Here is an 18,319-nt window from a genome sequence, read left to right on the forward strand (position 1 = left end):
GAGTCTACAACCCACACAAGTGGCTCAGGTAGTGCAGCTCATCCAGGATGGCACATCAATGTGAGCTGTGGCAAGAAGATTTGCTGTGTCTGTCAGTGTAGTGTCCAGAGCATGAAGGCGCTACCAGGAGACAGGCCAGTACATCAGGAGACGGGGAGGAGGCCGTAGGAGGGCAACAACTCAGCAACAGGTCCGCTACCTCAGTCTTTGTGCAAGGAGGAGCAGGAGCACTGCCAGAACCCTGCAAAATGACCTCCAGCAGGCCACAAATGTGCATGCGTCCACTCAAACGGAAACAAACTCCATGGAGGGTGGTATGAGGGCCCGACGTCCAAAGGTGGGGGTTGTGCTTACAGCCCAACACCTCATTGGACATGTGGCATTTGCCAGAGAACACCAAAAATGGCAAATTCGCCACTCACAGAAGAAAGCAGGTTCACACTGAGCACATGTGACAGAATCTGGAGACACCATGGAGAACGTTCTGCTGCCTGCAACATCCTCCAGCATGACTGGTTTGGCGGTGGGTCAGTAATGGTTTGGGGTGGCCTTTCTTTGTGCTTGCCAGAGGTAGCCCGACTGCCATTAGGTACCGAGATGAGATCCTCAGACCCCTTGTGAGACCATATGCTGGTGCGGTTGGCCCTGGATTCCTCCTAATGCAAGACAATGCTAGACAACGCCACGTTGCACCACAGACTGTCCAGGAGTTGACGGATGCTTTAGTCCAGGTCTGGGAGGAAATCCCTTACAAGACCATCCGCCACCTCATCAGGAGCATGCCCAGGCGTTATAGGGAGGTCATATGGGCACATGGAGGACACACACACCACTGAGCCTCAATTTGACTTGTTTTAAGGACATTACATCAAAGTTGGATCAGCCTGTAGTGTGGTTTTCCACTTTGATTTTGAGTGTGACTCCATATCAAGACCTCCATGGGTTGATAAATTTGATTTCCATTGATAATTTTTGTGTGATTTTGTTGTCAGCACATTCAACTATGTAAAGACGAAAGTATTTCATACGAATAGTTCATTCATTCAGAACTAGGATGTGTTATCTTAGTGTTCCCTTTATTTTTTGAGCAGTGTATATCGGGTGCTGTAAATAGAGAAAACATCTGTCAAAAAACAAAAACTACACAATCATTCATAAATAAAAAAGGTTTATTTTTCACTTCGTTAGTTAGAAATACTATCTTGTTTCCAATACCACAATGACACACATTTATCCAAATGCATATCTGCATTACACAGTGCATAGAGATATCAAATATGTAATTCACAAAACCATCATCATTAAAACAGTATGTGCCATTTAGGTGTCATGTCATACTTTGCCACCCCCCCTCCCCCCACAAAAAAATTTAATGTGGCAAGGTTAAACGTACGGATTAGTAGGTGAATACTAATAATAATAAAAAATGTCAGTTTCATCTCCATGTCCAAATAGAACAGTATGCTGCGTTTTCTAGCAGCCTTGTCAGGCATTACTTCCCAGTGAGCCCATTAAAGGGTGTGCGCAATGAAGTTTCCAGAAGAGTTCATAAACCACATACTTTGCTATGCTTGTTCAGGGTGCCTTAATAGCACACGAATCCTGTGCAAGGAGCATTAGAGAGAACAGAAGGGGGCATGGGCCATTCATGTTGTAACTCTAGTAAAACTAAAGGAGAAAAAAAAAATGTCCTTCAAGCTATTTAGGCATTAATAAATATTACTGGAGCGAACATTAATGCTTGTTGTAGGTCCAGTAATCAACTATTGCTATAATTAAAAATAAAATTGCACTGTTTAATAAACTAAATATAATACTGTATATGGAAGCATTTTTTTTATTGGAAACCTTAAATAGTTAAATATTTTGGAGTGATAATACAATTAGCAAAGCACCATATATATATGTGTCTAGATACAATAAAAAAATACAAAAGAGATTGGTAACTGAGAAACCAAACTTCTGAGCTGAAAACACTATGAATCCAACACTAGATACTACACAACTAGTGGAGCCTGAAATAAAGTGCTTTGCAGGAACCACTGCAGTACAGCGCTTAGAAAAGATGGGCCAATACTCCCCATCCAGAGTCCATTCATATTGCTGACTCTGAACCATTGCTCCCGGGGGCAGGAGGAAGAAATGCAAACTTAAAACCTTTACTTGTTGATTACATATTTACATATTTTACTGAGAAACAAGTGCAAAGTGGGAGCTTCCTAATGATTGTATCACAGGACGCAGGGACTGAGTGTCTTGGTCCTGCTATGTCAGGAGAAAATCAACAGCAACGGACAGGTGGTCGAGGTGGAGGGAGCTCTGGGGGGACTTCCGGCTCCGGCTGAAGAGATAAGATGCTGTTTGACAGCTCATTCCGCATTATATCCAGGGGCATCTGCACAAGATATATATATTAAGAGGTTACTGTATGGAATGTTCATACAAACAGCAAAATAACACATTAAGTTGGTTATTAAATGCATCTAAATTCATAATCTGTAGGTTTGTAATGAAATATATTGCTATAACTTCAGGTTTGTTTTTTTTGCCATTAAAAGGGTACTCCGGTGGAAAACATTTTTCTCATATCAACTGGCTCCAGAAAGTTAAACAGATATGCAAATTACTTCTATTAAAAAAATCTTACTTGTTGTTCTTTTCTGTCTGACCACAGTGCTCTCTGCTGACACCTCTGTCCATGTCAGGAACTGTTCAGAGCATATCCCCATAGCAAACCTCTAATGCCAGTTCCTGACATGGACAGAGGTGTCAGCAGAGAGCACTGTGGTCAGACAGAAAAGAACAACTCAACTTCCTCTGTAGTATACAGCAGCTGATAAAATCTGAATCCTTCCAGTAATTTATTTATTTTTATTCGTTTTATTGAAACAATAAAAAACACTGGCTACAAGGTCAGATCAGAAATACATATGGAGAAAAAAGTAAGGCATTAATAGGAGGAATTAGACTGAATGTACCATCATGAAAAGAATGGTCAATCCAACCGTAGAGGTGCAGATACTACACAGATGAGACCGGTAACAGTGGCATGAAAACAAACAAAGAACATAAACATATCATGTACAGATACATAAAACCAAAACCTCCGTCCTCCCTGACCCGCCAGCATCACAGTACCAATTAACTTAAACAAAAAGTAGTAGCCCAAGCTGCCCGGGAAAATAAGGATTTAGCTTTTTTAGTAGAAGTAATAAACAAATCTCTAACTTTCTAGCACCAGTTGATTTGAAAAAAAAAATAATAATAATAATAACAATAATATTTTCCACTGGAGTACATCCTAAGGATGTCTGCAAGCTACAGCTATACCACAACAACTTCAAAACTACTGGTTAGTGTTCAATTCATCCATACAACACATAAACCTTAAGTTACGTTATAACCTTTAGCAAAAAAAATCAAAAAATATGAAACCACTTGGTCCTGGCAACAGCATATTTTTTTTAGAACTCCCAGCAAGTTTGGAGATCAAGACTTCCCTCGAGACTAAAGCGACCTGGAGAAGTATTTGCCAAAAGTCCCATACAAGCTTATGGGACTTCTGGAAAATACGACTCCTGATCGTTTTAGTCTCAGGGAAAGTCTAGGCCACCAAAGTTGCCAGGAAATATTCTGTTGCCAAGACCATCATCGGATGTACATTTTAATTTCAAATACACAAATCACAGGTATGACTCAAAACAATGTTTAATAGCTGAACATTCTGTTTTCATGTACCATACCTCAAAGAAGTACAGAGAGTACATTATTTTGATTGAAAGAAACTGTCAGTTTCATGCTGCCCGAACCACAGGTAGCATGAAACAGGCACAGCATTTTTGTAAATACTTTGTTATATCTTTTAATATGACAACAATGAAGAAATGACACTGTGCTACAATTTAAAGTAAAGTAGTGAGTGCACAGCTATTAATGCCTAAACACTGGCAACAAAAGTGAGTACATCCCTAAGTGGAAATGTCCAAATTGGGCCAAATAAGCCATTTTCCCTCCTTGGTGTCATGTGACTCTTTAGTGTTACAAGGTAAAAGGTGTGAATGGGTATCAGGTGTCTTAAATTTGGTGTTATTGCCCTCAAAACACTCTAATACTGGTCACTGAAAAACAGGCCTCACCATGGTCAACCAAGGAAGTTGAAAGAACATGCTCAGCATCATATCCAGAGGTTGTATTTGGGAAATAGGCATGAGTGCTGCCAGCATTGCTGCAGAGGTTAAAGGGGTGGGGGGCCACCCTGTCAGTGCTCAGATCATATGCAGCACACTGCATCAAACTGATCTGAATGGCTGTCATCCAAGAAGGAAGCCTCTTCTAAAGATGATGCACACGAAAGCATGTGAACAGTTTGCTGAAGACAAGCAGACTAAGGACATGAATTACTAAAACCATGTCCTGTGGTCCGATCAGACAAAAATAAACTTATTTGGTTCAGATGGTGTCAAGCGTGTGTGGTGGCAACCAGGTGAGTGCTGCTAGCACTGGGGAGCTACAGTTTATTGAGGGAACCATGAATGTCAAACATGGACTGTGACTGTGAAGCAGAGCATGATAACCTCCCTTTTGAGACTGGGCCGCAGGGCAGTATTCCAACATATTAACAACCTCAAACACACCTCCAAGACCTGGAGGCCTTGCTTAAGAAGCTGAGGTTAAAGGTGATTGACTGGTCAATCATGTCTCCAGATGAAAGCCTGTTGAGCATATGTGCGGCATCCTCAAATGGAAGGTGTGGGAGTGCAAGGTCTCTAACATCCACCAGCTCCGTAATGTCGTCATGGAGGAGAGGAAGAGGACTCCAATGGCTACTTGTGAAGCTCTGGTGAAATCCATGCCCAAGAAGTTTAACCTCTTGGGGAAGCAGGGCGTACAGGTATGCCCTAGGGCGCATCCCCGGTCCTTAACCCCTTAAGGACGGAGGGTTTTTCAGTTTATGCATTTTTGTTTTTTCCTCATCACCTTCTAAAAATAATAACACTTTCAATTTTGCACCTAAAAATCCATATGATGGCTTATTTTTGTGCCACCAATTCTACTTTGCAATGACATCAGTCCTTTTGCCCAAAAATCTACAGCGAAGCGGAAAAAAAAAAAAAAAAAATCATTGTGCAACAAAATGGAAGAAAAAACGCCATTTTGTAACTTTTGGGTGCTTCCATTTCTACGCAAGAACATTTTTCGGTAAAAATGACACCTTATCTTTATTCTGTAGGTCCTATTTTTGACTTGGTATTGCGCGTACACCATTGACCGTGCGGTTTATTTAACAATATATTTATATAGTCCGGACATTTCCGCACGCGGTGCTACCACATATGTTTATTTACACAGTTATTTTTTTTATGGGAAAAGGGGGGTGATTCAAACTTTTATTAGGGAAAGGGTTAAATGATCTTTATTAGCTTTTTTATATAGCTCCTATAGGGGGCTATAACACTGCACACACTGATCTTTTACACAGATCACTGCAAAGCCATAGCTTTGCATTGATCAGTGTTATCGGCGGTTGATTGCTCAAGCCTGGATTTCAGGCTTGGAGCAATCAATCGACGACTGGACGCGCAGGAGGCAGGTAAGCCACCCTCCTGCTGCATCCTAGCTGTGCGGGACATCGCGATTTTATTGCAATGGTCCCGATCAGCCCGACTGAGCAGCTGGGATGCTTTTACTTTCACTTCTAAAGAGTTAATGCCGGACATCAGCCCGATCGGCGATGTCCGGTATTAGCGCGGGTCCTGGTTGCTTACAGCAACCGGGACCCACCGGGTATGATACGCGCTCACCTCGCGAGTGCGCATTATATCTGGGGACGCGCATAAAGCGGGACCTTTATAAAGGTCCATTTGTGCTAAGGGGTTAAAGGACACAGGGCGTACCTGTACGCCCTGGTCCTGTTTACCAGGTTTAAACTGTTCTCACAGCAGACTTGTTAAACCCAGTGGGTCCTGGTTGCTACGGGCAGCCAGGACCCACGGCTAATGCCGGACACGGCCGATAGGGCCGTTGCCCGGCATTGACCCTTTAGATGCCACGATCAAAGTTGATTGCGGTGTCTAAAGCGAAAGAATACGGCCAGCTCAGCGTAGCTGATCGGGACTATCACGACTAAATGTCCCAATCAGCTTACTGGATGACAGGAGGGTGCTTATCTGCCTCTCCATTGTCCGATCGGCGATCTACTGCTCCATGCCTCCTCAGCAGCATTGATCAGTGTAAGCAATCAGAAGATTGTGTAAAAAAAAAAAAAAATGGAATAAAAGTTAATCAACCCCTTCCCTATTAAAAGTAAAAAATCACCACCTTTTCCAATTTTTTACAATAAAATAATGAAATAAAGAATAAAAGTAAGCATATGTGGTATTGCTGAGTGCGTAAATGTCCGAACTATTAAAATATAAGGTTAGCTAAACCACACGGTTGATGGCGTAAACATAAAAAAATACCAAAATCCAAAATTGTGCATTTTTGGTCACTTAAAATACCATAAAAATTATAAAAAGCGATCAAAAAGTTCCATAAAAAAAAAATGGTACATGATGATAAATACTACAGACGATGGCGTAAAAATGAGCCCTCATATAGCCCCGTACACGGAAAAATTAAAAAGTTATAGGAGTCAGAAGATGCCAATTTTAAACATATTAATTTTGGTGCATGTAGTTTATCATTTTTTTAAAGTATTAAAATAAAATAAAACCTACATGAATTGGGGATCCTTGTAACCATATGGACCTACAGAATAAAGATAAGGTGTCGTTTTTACTGAAAAGTGCACCGTGTAGAAACGGGAACCCCCAAATGTTACAAAATGGCGTTTTTTAAATTTTATTTCACCCCACAAATAATTTTTTTTTGTTTCGCCGAAGGTTATATTATAAAATAAGTGATGTCATTACAAAGTACAATTGGTGACGCAAAAAACAAGCCCTTATATGGGTCTGTAGGTGTAAACTTGAAAGCGTTGTGTTTTTTAGAAGGAAAGGAGGAAAAAATGAAAATGCAAATGAGTCCTTAAGGTGAAAATGAGCTGAGTCCCTAAAAGGTTAAGGCAATGCTGGAAAATAATGGTGGCCACAAAATATTGACACATTGGGCCTGACATTTCCACTAAGGGGTGTACTCGCTTTAGTTGCCAAGGTTTAGACATTAATGGCTGTGTGTTGAGTTATTTTTAGGAGACACAACATTAAACAGTGTTATACAGGTTGTGCACTCACTACTTGTAGCATAGTGTCATTTCTTCTGTGTTGTCACATGAAAAGATAAAAAAAAAATACTAAAATGTGAGGGGGATGACTCACTTATGTGATAGATATACTGTATGTTTTTCAATATCAAGAATGGAAAAAAGAATTATAGAATCATCCTACACTTTGCATTTCTAAAAAAAATACTGTGAAGTCTTTTTTGAAAAAGTTGAAACCAGTTTAGGGTATGTCCATATGTACTGTATACACTGCAGAATGCAGAATTTAGCATTAATCAATATAAATAAATAGTTGAACACAGTATGAAATGCGCAGTATATACAATACTTGTGAACATGTCTTTTTTGACAACAGGAAACATCCCAATTCCCATTCTCATAGAATAGAAGCCTTTTAATATACTTTTCAAATTCTGCTCTGGTAACACAATGCTGTCAACCATAATGATTTCAAGCCTTAAGACATAAAATCATTATGCATAACACATCATCACACCATGCCCTATGCAGTATCACAGGGACTAACTTGAGTCCAGCAGCCAAGGGATTAGGGCAGAATTTCAGTATATTACATCATATGAAAAAAACTTTTAAACCTTTTTTTTATAATTGAAAAAAAAAAAAAATGGATAACATGGTTACCTTTTTCAATATGTCATCAACCAGCTTTAAAAAGATTTCATCTACATTAAAGTTGTCCTTGGCGCTTGCTTCGCAGAACCGCATCCCAGTTATCTGTTGTGCAAACTTAATAACAGGGAGATAATATAAAACAATATATATATATATATATATATATATATATATATACACATATAAATATACAGTGAATATCAATGTGAATGAACAAGTTGCTGTGAACCATATAGGCACAGTACAGTTAACTACATGTATTTAGGTACTTTACACACTCGTCAGGGGAAGCTAATGGCTACTTCTTATTGTGCTCTGTAAATGTTTAGCAGAATGTAACAATGTTTTTTTCAACAAACCCCATTTACTTACAGTGTAAAAAAAAAAAAAAAAAAAAAAAAAAAAAAAATCAGCAGACGATTCTCGACATGCTGCAGATTTTCAAATGCCCTACGCGTTGCCACAATGCTGCAAATATCATACATTAGAATGTATTTGGTAAAAACTGCAGCTAAATACCCTCCAAAATTTAGTAGCAGATTTTTTGTGTGGATTTCTAAGCAGAATTTTCATGACAGATACTCTTGAAGGCAGGTAAAATATAAATATAATTATCAATGCCTTTGGTGAAATCCAGTTGTAACTAGTAGAGTCCACTCCAGACTTATGTTAAAGGAGTACTCCGGCGCGCACTTTTTTCATTTTATCCCGTCCGGGCTGCAAAATAAAAGAAAACACACTCTCCCTTACCTGCCAACGAGCCCCGGAGCTCCGGTACACTCCGGTACAGGTGTTCGGTCCCCGGGCTGTATTCTTCTTACTTCCTGTTAGCCCGGCACGTCACACGGAGCTTCAGCCGATCACTGGCCGAGGCGGGACATCGCTGCGGCCGGTGATAGGCTGAAGCTCCATGTGACGTGCCGGGCCAACAGGAAGTAAGAAGAATACAGCCCGGGGACCGAACACCTGTACCGGAGCTCCGGGGCTCGTTGGCAGGTAAGAGAAAGTGTGTTTTCTTTTATTTTGCAGCCCGGACGGGATAAAATGAAAAAAGTGCGCGCCGGACTACTCCTTTAACCTGTTGTAACAGAGGCCTCAGGGTGGTATTGGAGGGAAGGTGAGTGGGATTTTTATTATTTTCTTTTGGAGGGGACTTATTGAGGGAAACTACTTAAAGGGGGCATCTACCTAATCAGATGTCCCCTACCAACCTAACTACTGGGAGCTTCTACCTATAAGGGTAGGATTCCCTAACTACCTACAGGGGGCTTTTGCCATGACACATGCAATTTAGCTTGGGATCTTCCATTTTTCCTGAACATCTTTGTTTCATCAGACCAGAGAATCTTATTTTTCATAGTCAGAGTCCTTTAGGTGGTTCTTTTGCAAATTCCAAGGCTTTTATGTGCCTTTTACATATTCCAAAGCTTTTATGTGCCTTTTACATATTCCAAGGCTTTTATGTGCCTTTTACTGAGGTGGGCTTCTTTCTCATCACTCCAACCTAAAGCCCAGATTGGTGGAGTGCTGCAGTCATTGTTGATTTTCATGAATTTTTTTCACATCTGAAAACAGGATCTTACAAGCTCAGGATCTTACAAGCAAGCCCTAGGAAAAGTCATGGTTGTTCCAAATATTTTTCATTTATGAATCATGGAGGACACTGTGCTCTTTGGAAACTTTCAGTACAGAACAAATTATTTTGTACCCTTCTCCAGATCTGTGCCTCCCGACAATCCTGTCTGAGCTCTACAGGCAGTTCTTTCAACCTCATGCTTTGGTTTTTGCTCTGCCATATATTGTCAGCTGTGACACCTTATATAGACAGGACTGTGTCTTTCCAAATCATCTCCAATAAACTGAATTTACCACAGGCAACTCCAATCAAGGTATAGAAACATATCAAAGATGATCAAGAGAAATGGGAGGAGCCAGAGCTAAATTTCAATTGTCAAGCAAATTGTAGAACTACTTACGTCCATACAAACTTTAGATTTTTCATTTTTTTCAATTTTTCATTTTAGGATATTTATGGACATTTATCAACAGGTTTAGTCAGGTTTTCTTTACTATAATTGTCGCAAAATTGTCGCAACTGCGCGATTTTTCGTGCGACATTTTGACTGGAAAGCGAGAAAAGCAAGTTTTCCAAAAATTAACTATGTAGTAATAATTTTAAAATGGACTTCGGGTAGTCAGGTATTTATTAACTGCGACAGTCGCAACTGCGCAAAAAAAAGTCGCAACAGCGTAAAAAATTTACTAAATTTACTCCAGCTCAAACATGGAGCAGAAAAAGCTACTACCAAAGTAAAAAAGTAAAAATTGCTTACGTGAAAGAAAATTATCAACAGGCTGAAACCAGTTGATAAATAAGTCACACATAAGCAAAAAAAAAGTAAGGAAAAAACTACTAAAAAAAAGAATACATAAGCAAAGATTGATAAATGTCCCTCATTGAGAGCAAAATGATAGGGAAGATATACTGTATGTTTTTTTAAATTTAAGCACCAGAATTAAACATAGCAAAATGTGGAAAATCTGAAAACCTACATAATTATAAGTCAGTATGTAATGGAGGGAAAAGGATTAAGAAACAATCTCTGACAAAGAGGAAACTAAAATCTAAAATAGACAAAATAATCAAACCCAGGCGACAGGCTGGGACAAGGATTTTTAGGTTTAAGGCCCCGTTCACACTATAAATTCATCACTTTTAAAGACCCGTTATAATGTTCCGTTATGAAAACCCTTAAAATCGTCCGTTAAACAGCCGTTACAAAGTCCCATATAACCGTTACAAAATCCCATTATAGTCTATGCAGAAAAGAAAAACGACCCTTGAGATGGTGCTGCTGGTGTGATGGAAAGCAAATTCCAAGCCAAAGATATTTTCAAAACACCGGAGTGGTTTATTTAGAGCATAAAACAATAAAAGTACAGAGATGACGCGTTTCAAGGGAGCCACCCCCTTCCTCAGATCAGTCTGGGTACAGTGTGTGCATGCAGGGTTTAAATACACAAAAATGCCGCCAAAACACAAAGTGGGCGGGGCCAACGGATGACATCACAGTGTGGTATTCAGGTTACACAGGTAGCAAACATGGTTATTTATAACATATATAAAATGGAAATCGCAATAAACAGTACATATTGTATAAGAACGCATCTAGTCACTATTTAAATAAGACAATGAATCAAACCCGCTACCAATAATCCGACACAGGATCGGTCCATCAATTTCGTTACCATTTACAGTAGGGAGCATGGTAACATCAGTGAAGTACTTAATAAGCATTGGGCTATTCTTCTCAAAGATCCCGATCTGAGTACTATCCTCCCATCCAAACCCCCCCCCTTACCTTCCGCAGGGGTCGCACTTTAAAGGAACCTGGCCGCCCCCAGCAAACTCAAGTCTAAACCTCCCATGACTACATCATCTAATTTCTTGATTATGGTTGGCAATTTCAAATGTGGTTTACCAAGATGTACATGTTGCACCCATATCACACATAGATGCAGTTCTTTCAGCTCCCAGGTGACAAAAAATTCCTACTCCATCAAAACGCGCCTCGACTGTGGATCTCAATATGTGATATATATGCTACAATGTCCCTGTGGGCTGCAATGTGTCGAGCGCACCATATGATGTTTCCGCGGGCCCCTTAATAAGCATCACAACAATACGGTTCGTGGGTTCACCTTACATAGTGTGTCCCGCCATATGTATGAACACCACGACAACAATTTTAGTCTTTTCTGTACTTTTATTTAGTTATCTCAGTACTTTTATTGTTTTATGCTCTAAATAAACCATTTTTGGCTTGGAATTTGCTTTCTATCACACCAGCAGTGCCATTTCAAGGGTCGTTTTTCTTCTCTGCATTGCTTCCATTGGGATTGGTTCATTCCTTCTCCTGGGACCCGGGCTTAGCAGCTGGTTCTTCACATCTTGACAACCCACCTGTTGGGTCTACATGCAAATTATTTATTCGCTCATGGTAAGCGTCCATTACCTAAGGGCGACCTCAGCCTATTGACGGTGCTCATCACCTTATTGTCCATCTATTTTTTGTGGTAACGCACAAGGCGCCACCCGTTGGTCTCTTTTTTTCTCTCATTTCCATTATAGTCTATGGGATTTGTACATTACCCGTTTTAACACGTCATAGCCCGTTATTAATAAAGGACGTTATTTTGTGACGGAAAAAAGAATGAAAGAAATGGTGCATGCACTATTTCTCCCGTCACAAAATAACATTCGTTATTAATAACAGGCTATGACGGGTTAAAACAGGTAATGTAAAAATCCCGTAGACTATAATGGGATTTTGTAATGGACATTTTTTATGGTTTTATTAATGGGTCATTATAACGGATCTTTAAAACTGACATTTCTATAGTGTGAAAGCAGCCAAACACCTCACATACATGCCCCTTATTTCACGAAATCCTTACCTTTTCTCCCTGTTGCCGAGAGAGTTCTCTGTCAACTTCACAGTCCAGCTTATTTCCAACTAGAAGGAGTTCTGCATCCTCAGACGCATACTACATTAACACAGATAGCAAACCAGTCATTTTTTTGTCACAATAAAACAGTAATTTGACCACTTTCCCCACATACATAATAGTTAAATGAAGTCTTGTATTTTGTTTGGTAAACCATTGCCATAAAGTAAAGAATGTGATTATTTCCAGTTCTATTGTAGTAATGTATGTAGTTATTTGAAACACTGTGTCATAAGAGTGCACGCATATAAATGGGCATGTGAATGAAGGGGTCCTAACACTGAACACAGGCTACTCGATCAACTTTTACTGTACGAGAGTATCATCCATTGCTGGCCCTGAGCCAATTCCTGTAGGGCCACTATAGGTGTAGGATGTAGGGCCCAACTGAAAATCCTGCTGTGTACAGGAGTTTAAATAGCTTAGAGCAGTGTTTCCCAACCAGGGTGCCTCCGGCTGTTGCAAAACTATAACTCCCAGTATGCCCGGACAGCCGAAGGCTGTCCGGGCATGCTGGGAGTTGTAGTTTGTCAACAACTGGAGGCGCCCTGGTTGGGAAACTCTGGCTTAGAGACTACTCTACATAGAAGAATAAGTTGTCACACTTATCAGAGGGACTGATATAACCAGTGTTTATAATGCCCACCTTATCAATCATCTTCATCCATTTTGGTAAATCATCAAAAGTCTCTTTCTTGGTGATATCATAGACTAATATGATACCCTTGGCACTTCGGTAATAGGCTGAAGTAATACTGTTGAAGCGCTCCTGGCCAGCTGTGTCCCTACAAAAAGCAAAGAGAGCATGGTAGAGAAGAGAAAGAGTGATAGGACAAATCTCAAATAAAGAGCAGAAATTAGCATTCAGCTTCACACCTACTCACACTGTGCAAGACAAAGCCCGACTTGTGAGCACGATAAAAGAGCTCAAGCATGTTGGCGCTGACTTCAGAAAATGCCTAATGACTGTGCGATGTCACTTTATTAATGGCTGAACTATGGGCTTAGGGATCCCCAGTGGAGGGCCACCTTGTTCTAGTACTTATTAATGGACCTTTAAGAAAAACAACCCAAAGACAATATATATTTGTCACATTGCTCTAGCGATCAACATCAACAAACATCAAATGCATGTTCACACAGGGCAGTCTTCAAGGAAAAACAACTGCACACTTTTGTGGAATGCAAGTGAATGGAATCAAATGCAGACAGATTTTTCTGCAGCAAATTTACCACGTGTCAACATAGACTAAGGCTCTTTGTATATAAAACAGTATGGAGTGCACAACAGCCAAAAGATACCTTCCATATCTTAGCACTATAACTGGTATACCACCCTTACTCTTCCTTGAAATAATTCCTAGTGATTAAATTACTGAGTTTATATTGACTACAATATGTCACAGAAATAGCTTTAAGAACATGATAAAGAATTGTGGATTACAATCCTCCGTACACAATTTTGCTGTCCGTATTATATAAGTACAGTAAGTGTATAGAATTCACATAAAAAGCTAAGCTTAGTTAATTAATTAAATTACTTCTACTGTTTAAAGGCTGGGGCTCCATGACAATTTTGGGGTTGTGCACCCAAAGATCGCCTAGACAGCTGTGATGCAGCAAGATCCACACAGTTAGTTAAAAATGAGATTGCACTGTGCCCCAAAAGTAACAGCGACTGCAACTGGGCACTTGCAAGAAATTCGTCCTAAACTTATTTTTTGCAACGGTCAGGTAGCAGCCACTTTTGGGTTGCAGAGTGACCCCATTTACTTACCTTTGGTGCGACACAGCGCAAATCAGGCAGTGCAAAATGTTGATTTATGTTGTGTCTGTCATGGCCAACATTGCTGTGTAGTCCTAGCCTTGCTGCCAGGGTTCCCTTGCTCATAGCAGCTGATCACTCCCAGGAAGGGGGATTTTTTTATGATCAGCTCACTGCAAAGGAATCCTTCTGAAGGCAGGATCTGTGCAGAGCAGACAAGCCTCTGAAGGAAGATAGCAATAGCTTTCCTATACCGTATAGGACAACTCACACGTTTTGGTCTTCACATGTGAACTCCTCAAGTCTACACCAGGTTTTGTCTGTTAACATCATGCTGACTGTTTTTTCAATGTAGCTTAATGTTACTAATAGATTTAACCTGTACAATGTATCGTGTGTTAAAGAAACAGCCAAGTTTAAAAGGGGTTATCCCAATATCAAGAGTTATTATCTATCTAAAGGATAAGGAATAACTAGCTGATTAGTGGGGGTAAGAGCGCTGGGAACCTTGACGATTCCAAAAGCAGAGTAAAGTGTCCCCTGACATTATGGTACGGCAGAGCACATGAATGGTCAGTGCTCCATTTATTCTCTAAGGGATTTCTGATCATTGCTAAGCTCAGTACTCGTATCTGTATACACAAAAGAGTATCTCTGCACATATGTACTGCTTTATAGTAAAGGCGATATACAAGTTCTGCAACGTACCAGGTTATAGCACCTGCATTTAATCTAGTGGCTCCATATTCCCCAGCCAAAGTCCAACAAATACACAAATAAATGTAAGCACAACAAACGGGGATTTCGTTTATTCAATCTATTTATCCACAATTCTTCAGCTGTTACACAAACAGATATGTATGGACAAAATAAAGGATAATCAACCAGTGACAAAGTAGCAGTAGTTCATCGATCAGGCACTCTTAGAATTCATCTGCCTCCATGAGGTCTCCTGTTCCTGGCCGTGATCTGTAGCATCTCCTGCGGGCTGGAAGTCGGGCTGCTCAGTGCATCCGAGCGCCGACCATCAGGCTGACGTTTCAGAAGATTGATCTCTCTTTCTCCCTTTCTGAAGAATTGTGGATAAAGAGATTGGATAAACGCAATCCCCGCTTCCTGTACTTTCATTTATTTGTGTATTTGTTGGACTTTGGCTGGGGAATATGGAGCCACTAGATTGAATGCACGGGAGCCACCCAGGGAAGAATCAGTGATCCGCTGTGCTATAACCTGATACGTTGCAGAATTTGTATATCGCCTTTACTATGAAGCTGTACATATGTGCAGAGATACTCTTTTGTGTATACAGATACGAGTACTGAGCTTAGCAATGATCAGAAATCCCTTAGAGAATAAATGGAGCACTGGCCATTCATGTGCTCTGCCGTACCATTCTGTCAGGGGACACTTTACTCTGCTTTTTGGAAACGTCGAGGATCCCAGCGGTCTTACCCCCACTAATCAGCTAGTTATCCCTTATCCTGTAGATGGATAATAACTTTTGATATTGGGATAACCCCCTTTTGAGAAAGAGAGATCAATCTCCTGAAACGTCGTCACCCTGATAGTCGGCGCTCGGATGCACTGAGCAGCCCAACCTCCAGCCCGCAGAAGATGCTACAGATCACGGCCAGGAACAGGAGACCTCATGGAGGCAGATGAATTCTAAGAGTGCCTGATCGATGAACTACTGCTACTTTGTCACTGGTTGATTATCCTTTATTTTGTCCATACATATCTGTTTGTGTAACAGCTGAAGAATTGTGGATAAAGAGATTGGATAAATGCAATTCCCATTTGCTGTGCTTTCATTTATTGGTGTATCTGATATACAAGTTCTGTGCTGTCAGTCCTAAAATACATCCCTAACTTGCAGACATATACCAATTACTATAATTTAATTGACATTACAGGAAAAAATGAAAGCAGGGTCATCTGCATTAACCTGAATATACAGGTATATAGTGCGGATGACCGTCTTTTTAATGCTTTCTACTAGGCAAAAATTGGTAAAGTCTGGTTGGTTATGGAGGCGGGCTGCTGCTGTATGTGCAATGCTTTCTCCTGCCCACTCCAGCCAATAACGCCACCCTCTTCATGGACATACTGAGGAGGAGGGGATGTATATTTATAAAGAGAGAAGAGTTATCAGCAGAGAGGGGGGCAGGGTTACCGCTGGAGTGTGCGGGAGATAGCACTGTACATACAGTAGCAGCCTGCCTCTACTGCGCATAAGAAGAAATTACCATATCACAAACCAGACGAATATCTCTGGAACAGCTGCACCAATTGTCGCCTGGTAAGAAGGGTTAGAAACAAGTGACAGGTGACGCTGTTGTCAGTTTCCCTTTAGAGAATTAAAATAAAACATGTGGATAAAGCCCTTTTAAATAAACAATATAGTCACTACAAATGACCAATAGTGTGGTTTTAGTATGAAAACACAAGACGGTAATGGAATGCCAAACAATAAGTGAGGGCAGACGTGAGAGAAAAGGCAGTAAAAAGTAATGCGTTACCTTGTGATGAGCTCGCTGATCTCCTCTCTAACAAGTGCTGATACATAACCAGCCATGTGGCAACAGCATTCCAGACAGGAACACACAGATGAACGACCAAGACAGGGCACATATACATTCAAGCATTAGTTGACCGATGTAGTCACTGAGAAAGCATCAGTGTAGTCAGTAGAAAGCAAAACAAGCAAATGGTGAGATTAATGAATTGGTGAACAGATGTGATTAAAAAAAAAGTTAGACTATGTGAAGCACATACATAAACATTAATAACAAGGTGTATCATTTAGTCACACGGCTACACTGAACGAATGAATGAAGAGGATGCACGTTGGGTGAAAATGATAAAACTGGAGTTTAATGGCTGAATTCAAGCAGAAACAAACAAACACACAAAAGAGCAAAACCTTGGTTATGGTACAAAGTGGTTAGGAGCACAAACCTTGAGGTAAACAAAATGTTTCTACTGACTCAATGCTACTAAAATATTTATAAATAGTGCAAAATGTGTTCTAAATGGTACCAGCAGAAACAATAAAAAGATTTGTCCCCGAATGTAATATTAACCTTCAGTGACATTTTTATAATGCAAACGGATATGTAATAAAGTATGTCTTTATATGGCATGGAACAAAAATAGTCCCGTACCAGTATTTATTCCGTAGTCCAGCACTTTATTAGGTCGCAGGTCCATAGTACTCAATTAGAGATGAGCGAACTTACAGTGAATTCGATTCGTCACGAACTTCTCGGCTCGGCAGTTGATGACTTTTCCTGCGTAAATTAGTTCAGCCTTCAGGTGCTCCCGTGGGCTGGAAAAGGTGGATACATTCCTAGGAAAGAGTCTACCAGGACTGTATCCACCTTTTCCAGCCCACCGGAGCACCGGAAAGCTGAACTAATTTATGCAGGAAAAGTCATCAACTGCCGAGCCGAGAAGTTCGTGACGAATCGAATTTACTGTAAGTTCGCTCATCTCTATACTCAATGTCAGCATCAATGTCTACAGGTTTTGATAAAGCAGAATGCTCAGGATCTGCCTCTAGGGCAGGGTTTCCCAACCAGGGTGCCTCCAGGTGTTGCAAAACTACAACTCCCAGAATGCCTGGACAGCCAAAGGCTGTCCAGGCATGCTGGGAGTTGTAGTTTTGCAACATCTGGAGGCACCCTCCTCGGGATACACTGCTCTAGGGAGTCAGACAGTCAAGTAGGCTATATAAATGGCAGCGTGTTTAGAACAAAAAAATTACCTAGATGCCTCTGGCTCCTAAACACAAAAATGTAGGAGCCAAATACCTTTCTTCGTTGTGAAATTTAAACAAACATATTTTCCTGGAAAATATATATTTTTTTATGTGCCATCCTGTGCAATAAAAAAATAAAAATAAAAAGATTAAAAAAATAAACTGTATACTCACCTCCACTGTTATCACCCACAGCTTCTGTTCTGTCTTCGCCTGGTTCCTGCTCCTAATAGTGATTTGTATGGGCAGAAACCACCTGATCAGCCAAGTTATTGGATAAGCGGGCAGTTCCTGCCAGAACAGGACAACATCAGAAGCAGGAAGTAGAGGATAGGGCACAGACAGAATGGCAGCAGTGGGGGATTGGGGGAGGTGAGTATGTGGTATTGTTTTTAGTGCCGTATTATACAAACATCACTTATGTGAA

General features: G+C 40.5%; 1 protein-coding gene across 1 annotated transcript in view; it reads right to left on the minus strand.

The window, feature by feature from the left end:
* Positions 1-1,153: 1,153 nt before the first annotated feature.
* RAB12 (RAB12, member RAS oncogene family) overlaps positions 1,154-18,319 on the minus strand; it is a 28,458-nt gene continuing 11,292 nt past the window's right edge. The window contains exons 3-6 of the mRNA XM_056521593.1: positions 13,014-13,152; positions 12,317-12,406; positions 7,868-7,972; positions 1,154-2,395 (exon numbers count right to left, since the gene is read on the minus strand). Of these exons, the coding sequence (XP_056377568.1) occupies positions 2,282-2,395; positions 7,868-7,972; positions 12,317-12,406; positions 13,014-13,152 (448 nt within the window). The 3' untranslated portion in view covers positions 1,154-2,281. The remainder of the gene's footprint in view (positions 2,396-7,867; positions 7,973-12,316; positions 12,407-13,013; positions 13,153-18,319) is intronic.

Source organism: Hyla sarda, chromosome 5 (genome assembly GCF_029499605.1).
Source record: "Hyla sarda isolate aHylSar1 chromosome 5, aHylSar1.hap1, whole genome shotgun sequence".
NCBI lineage: Eukaryota > Metazoa > Chordata > Amphibia > Anura > Hylidae > Hyla > Hyla sarda.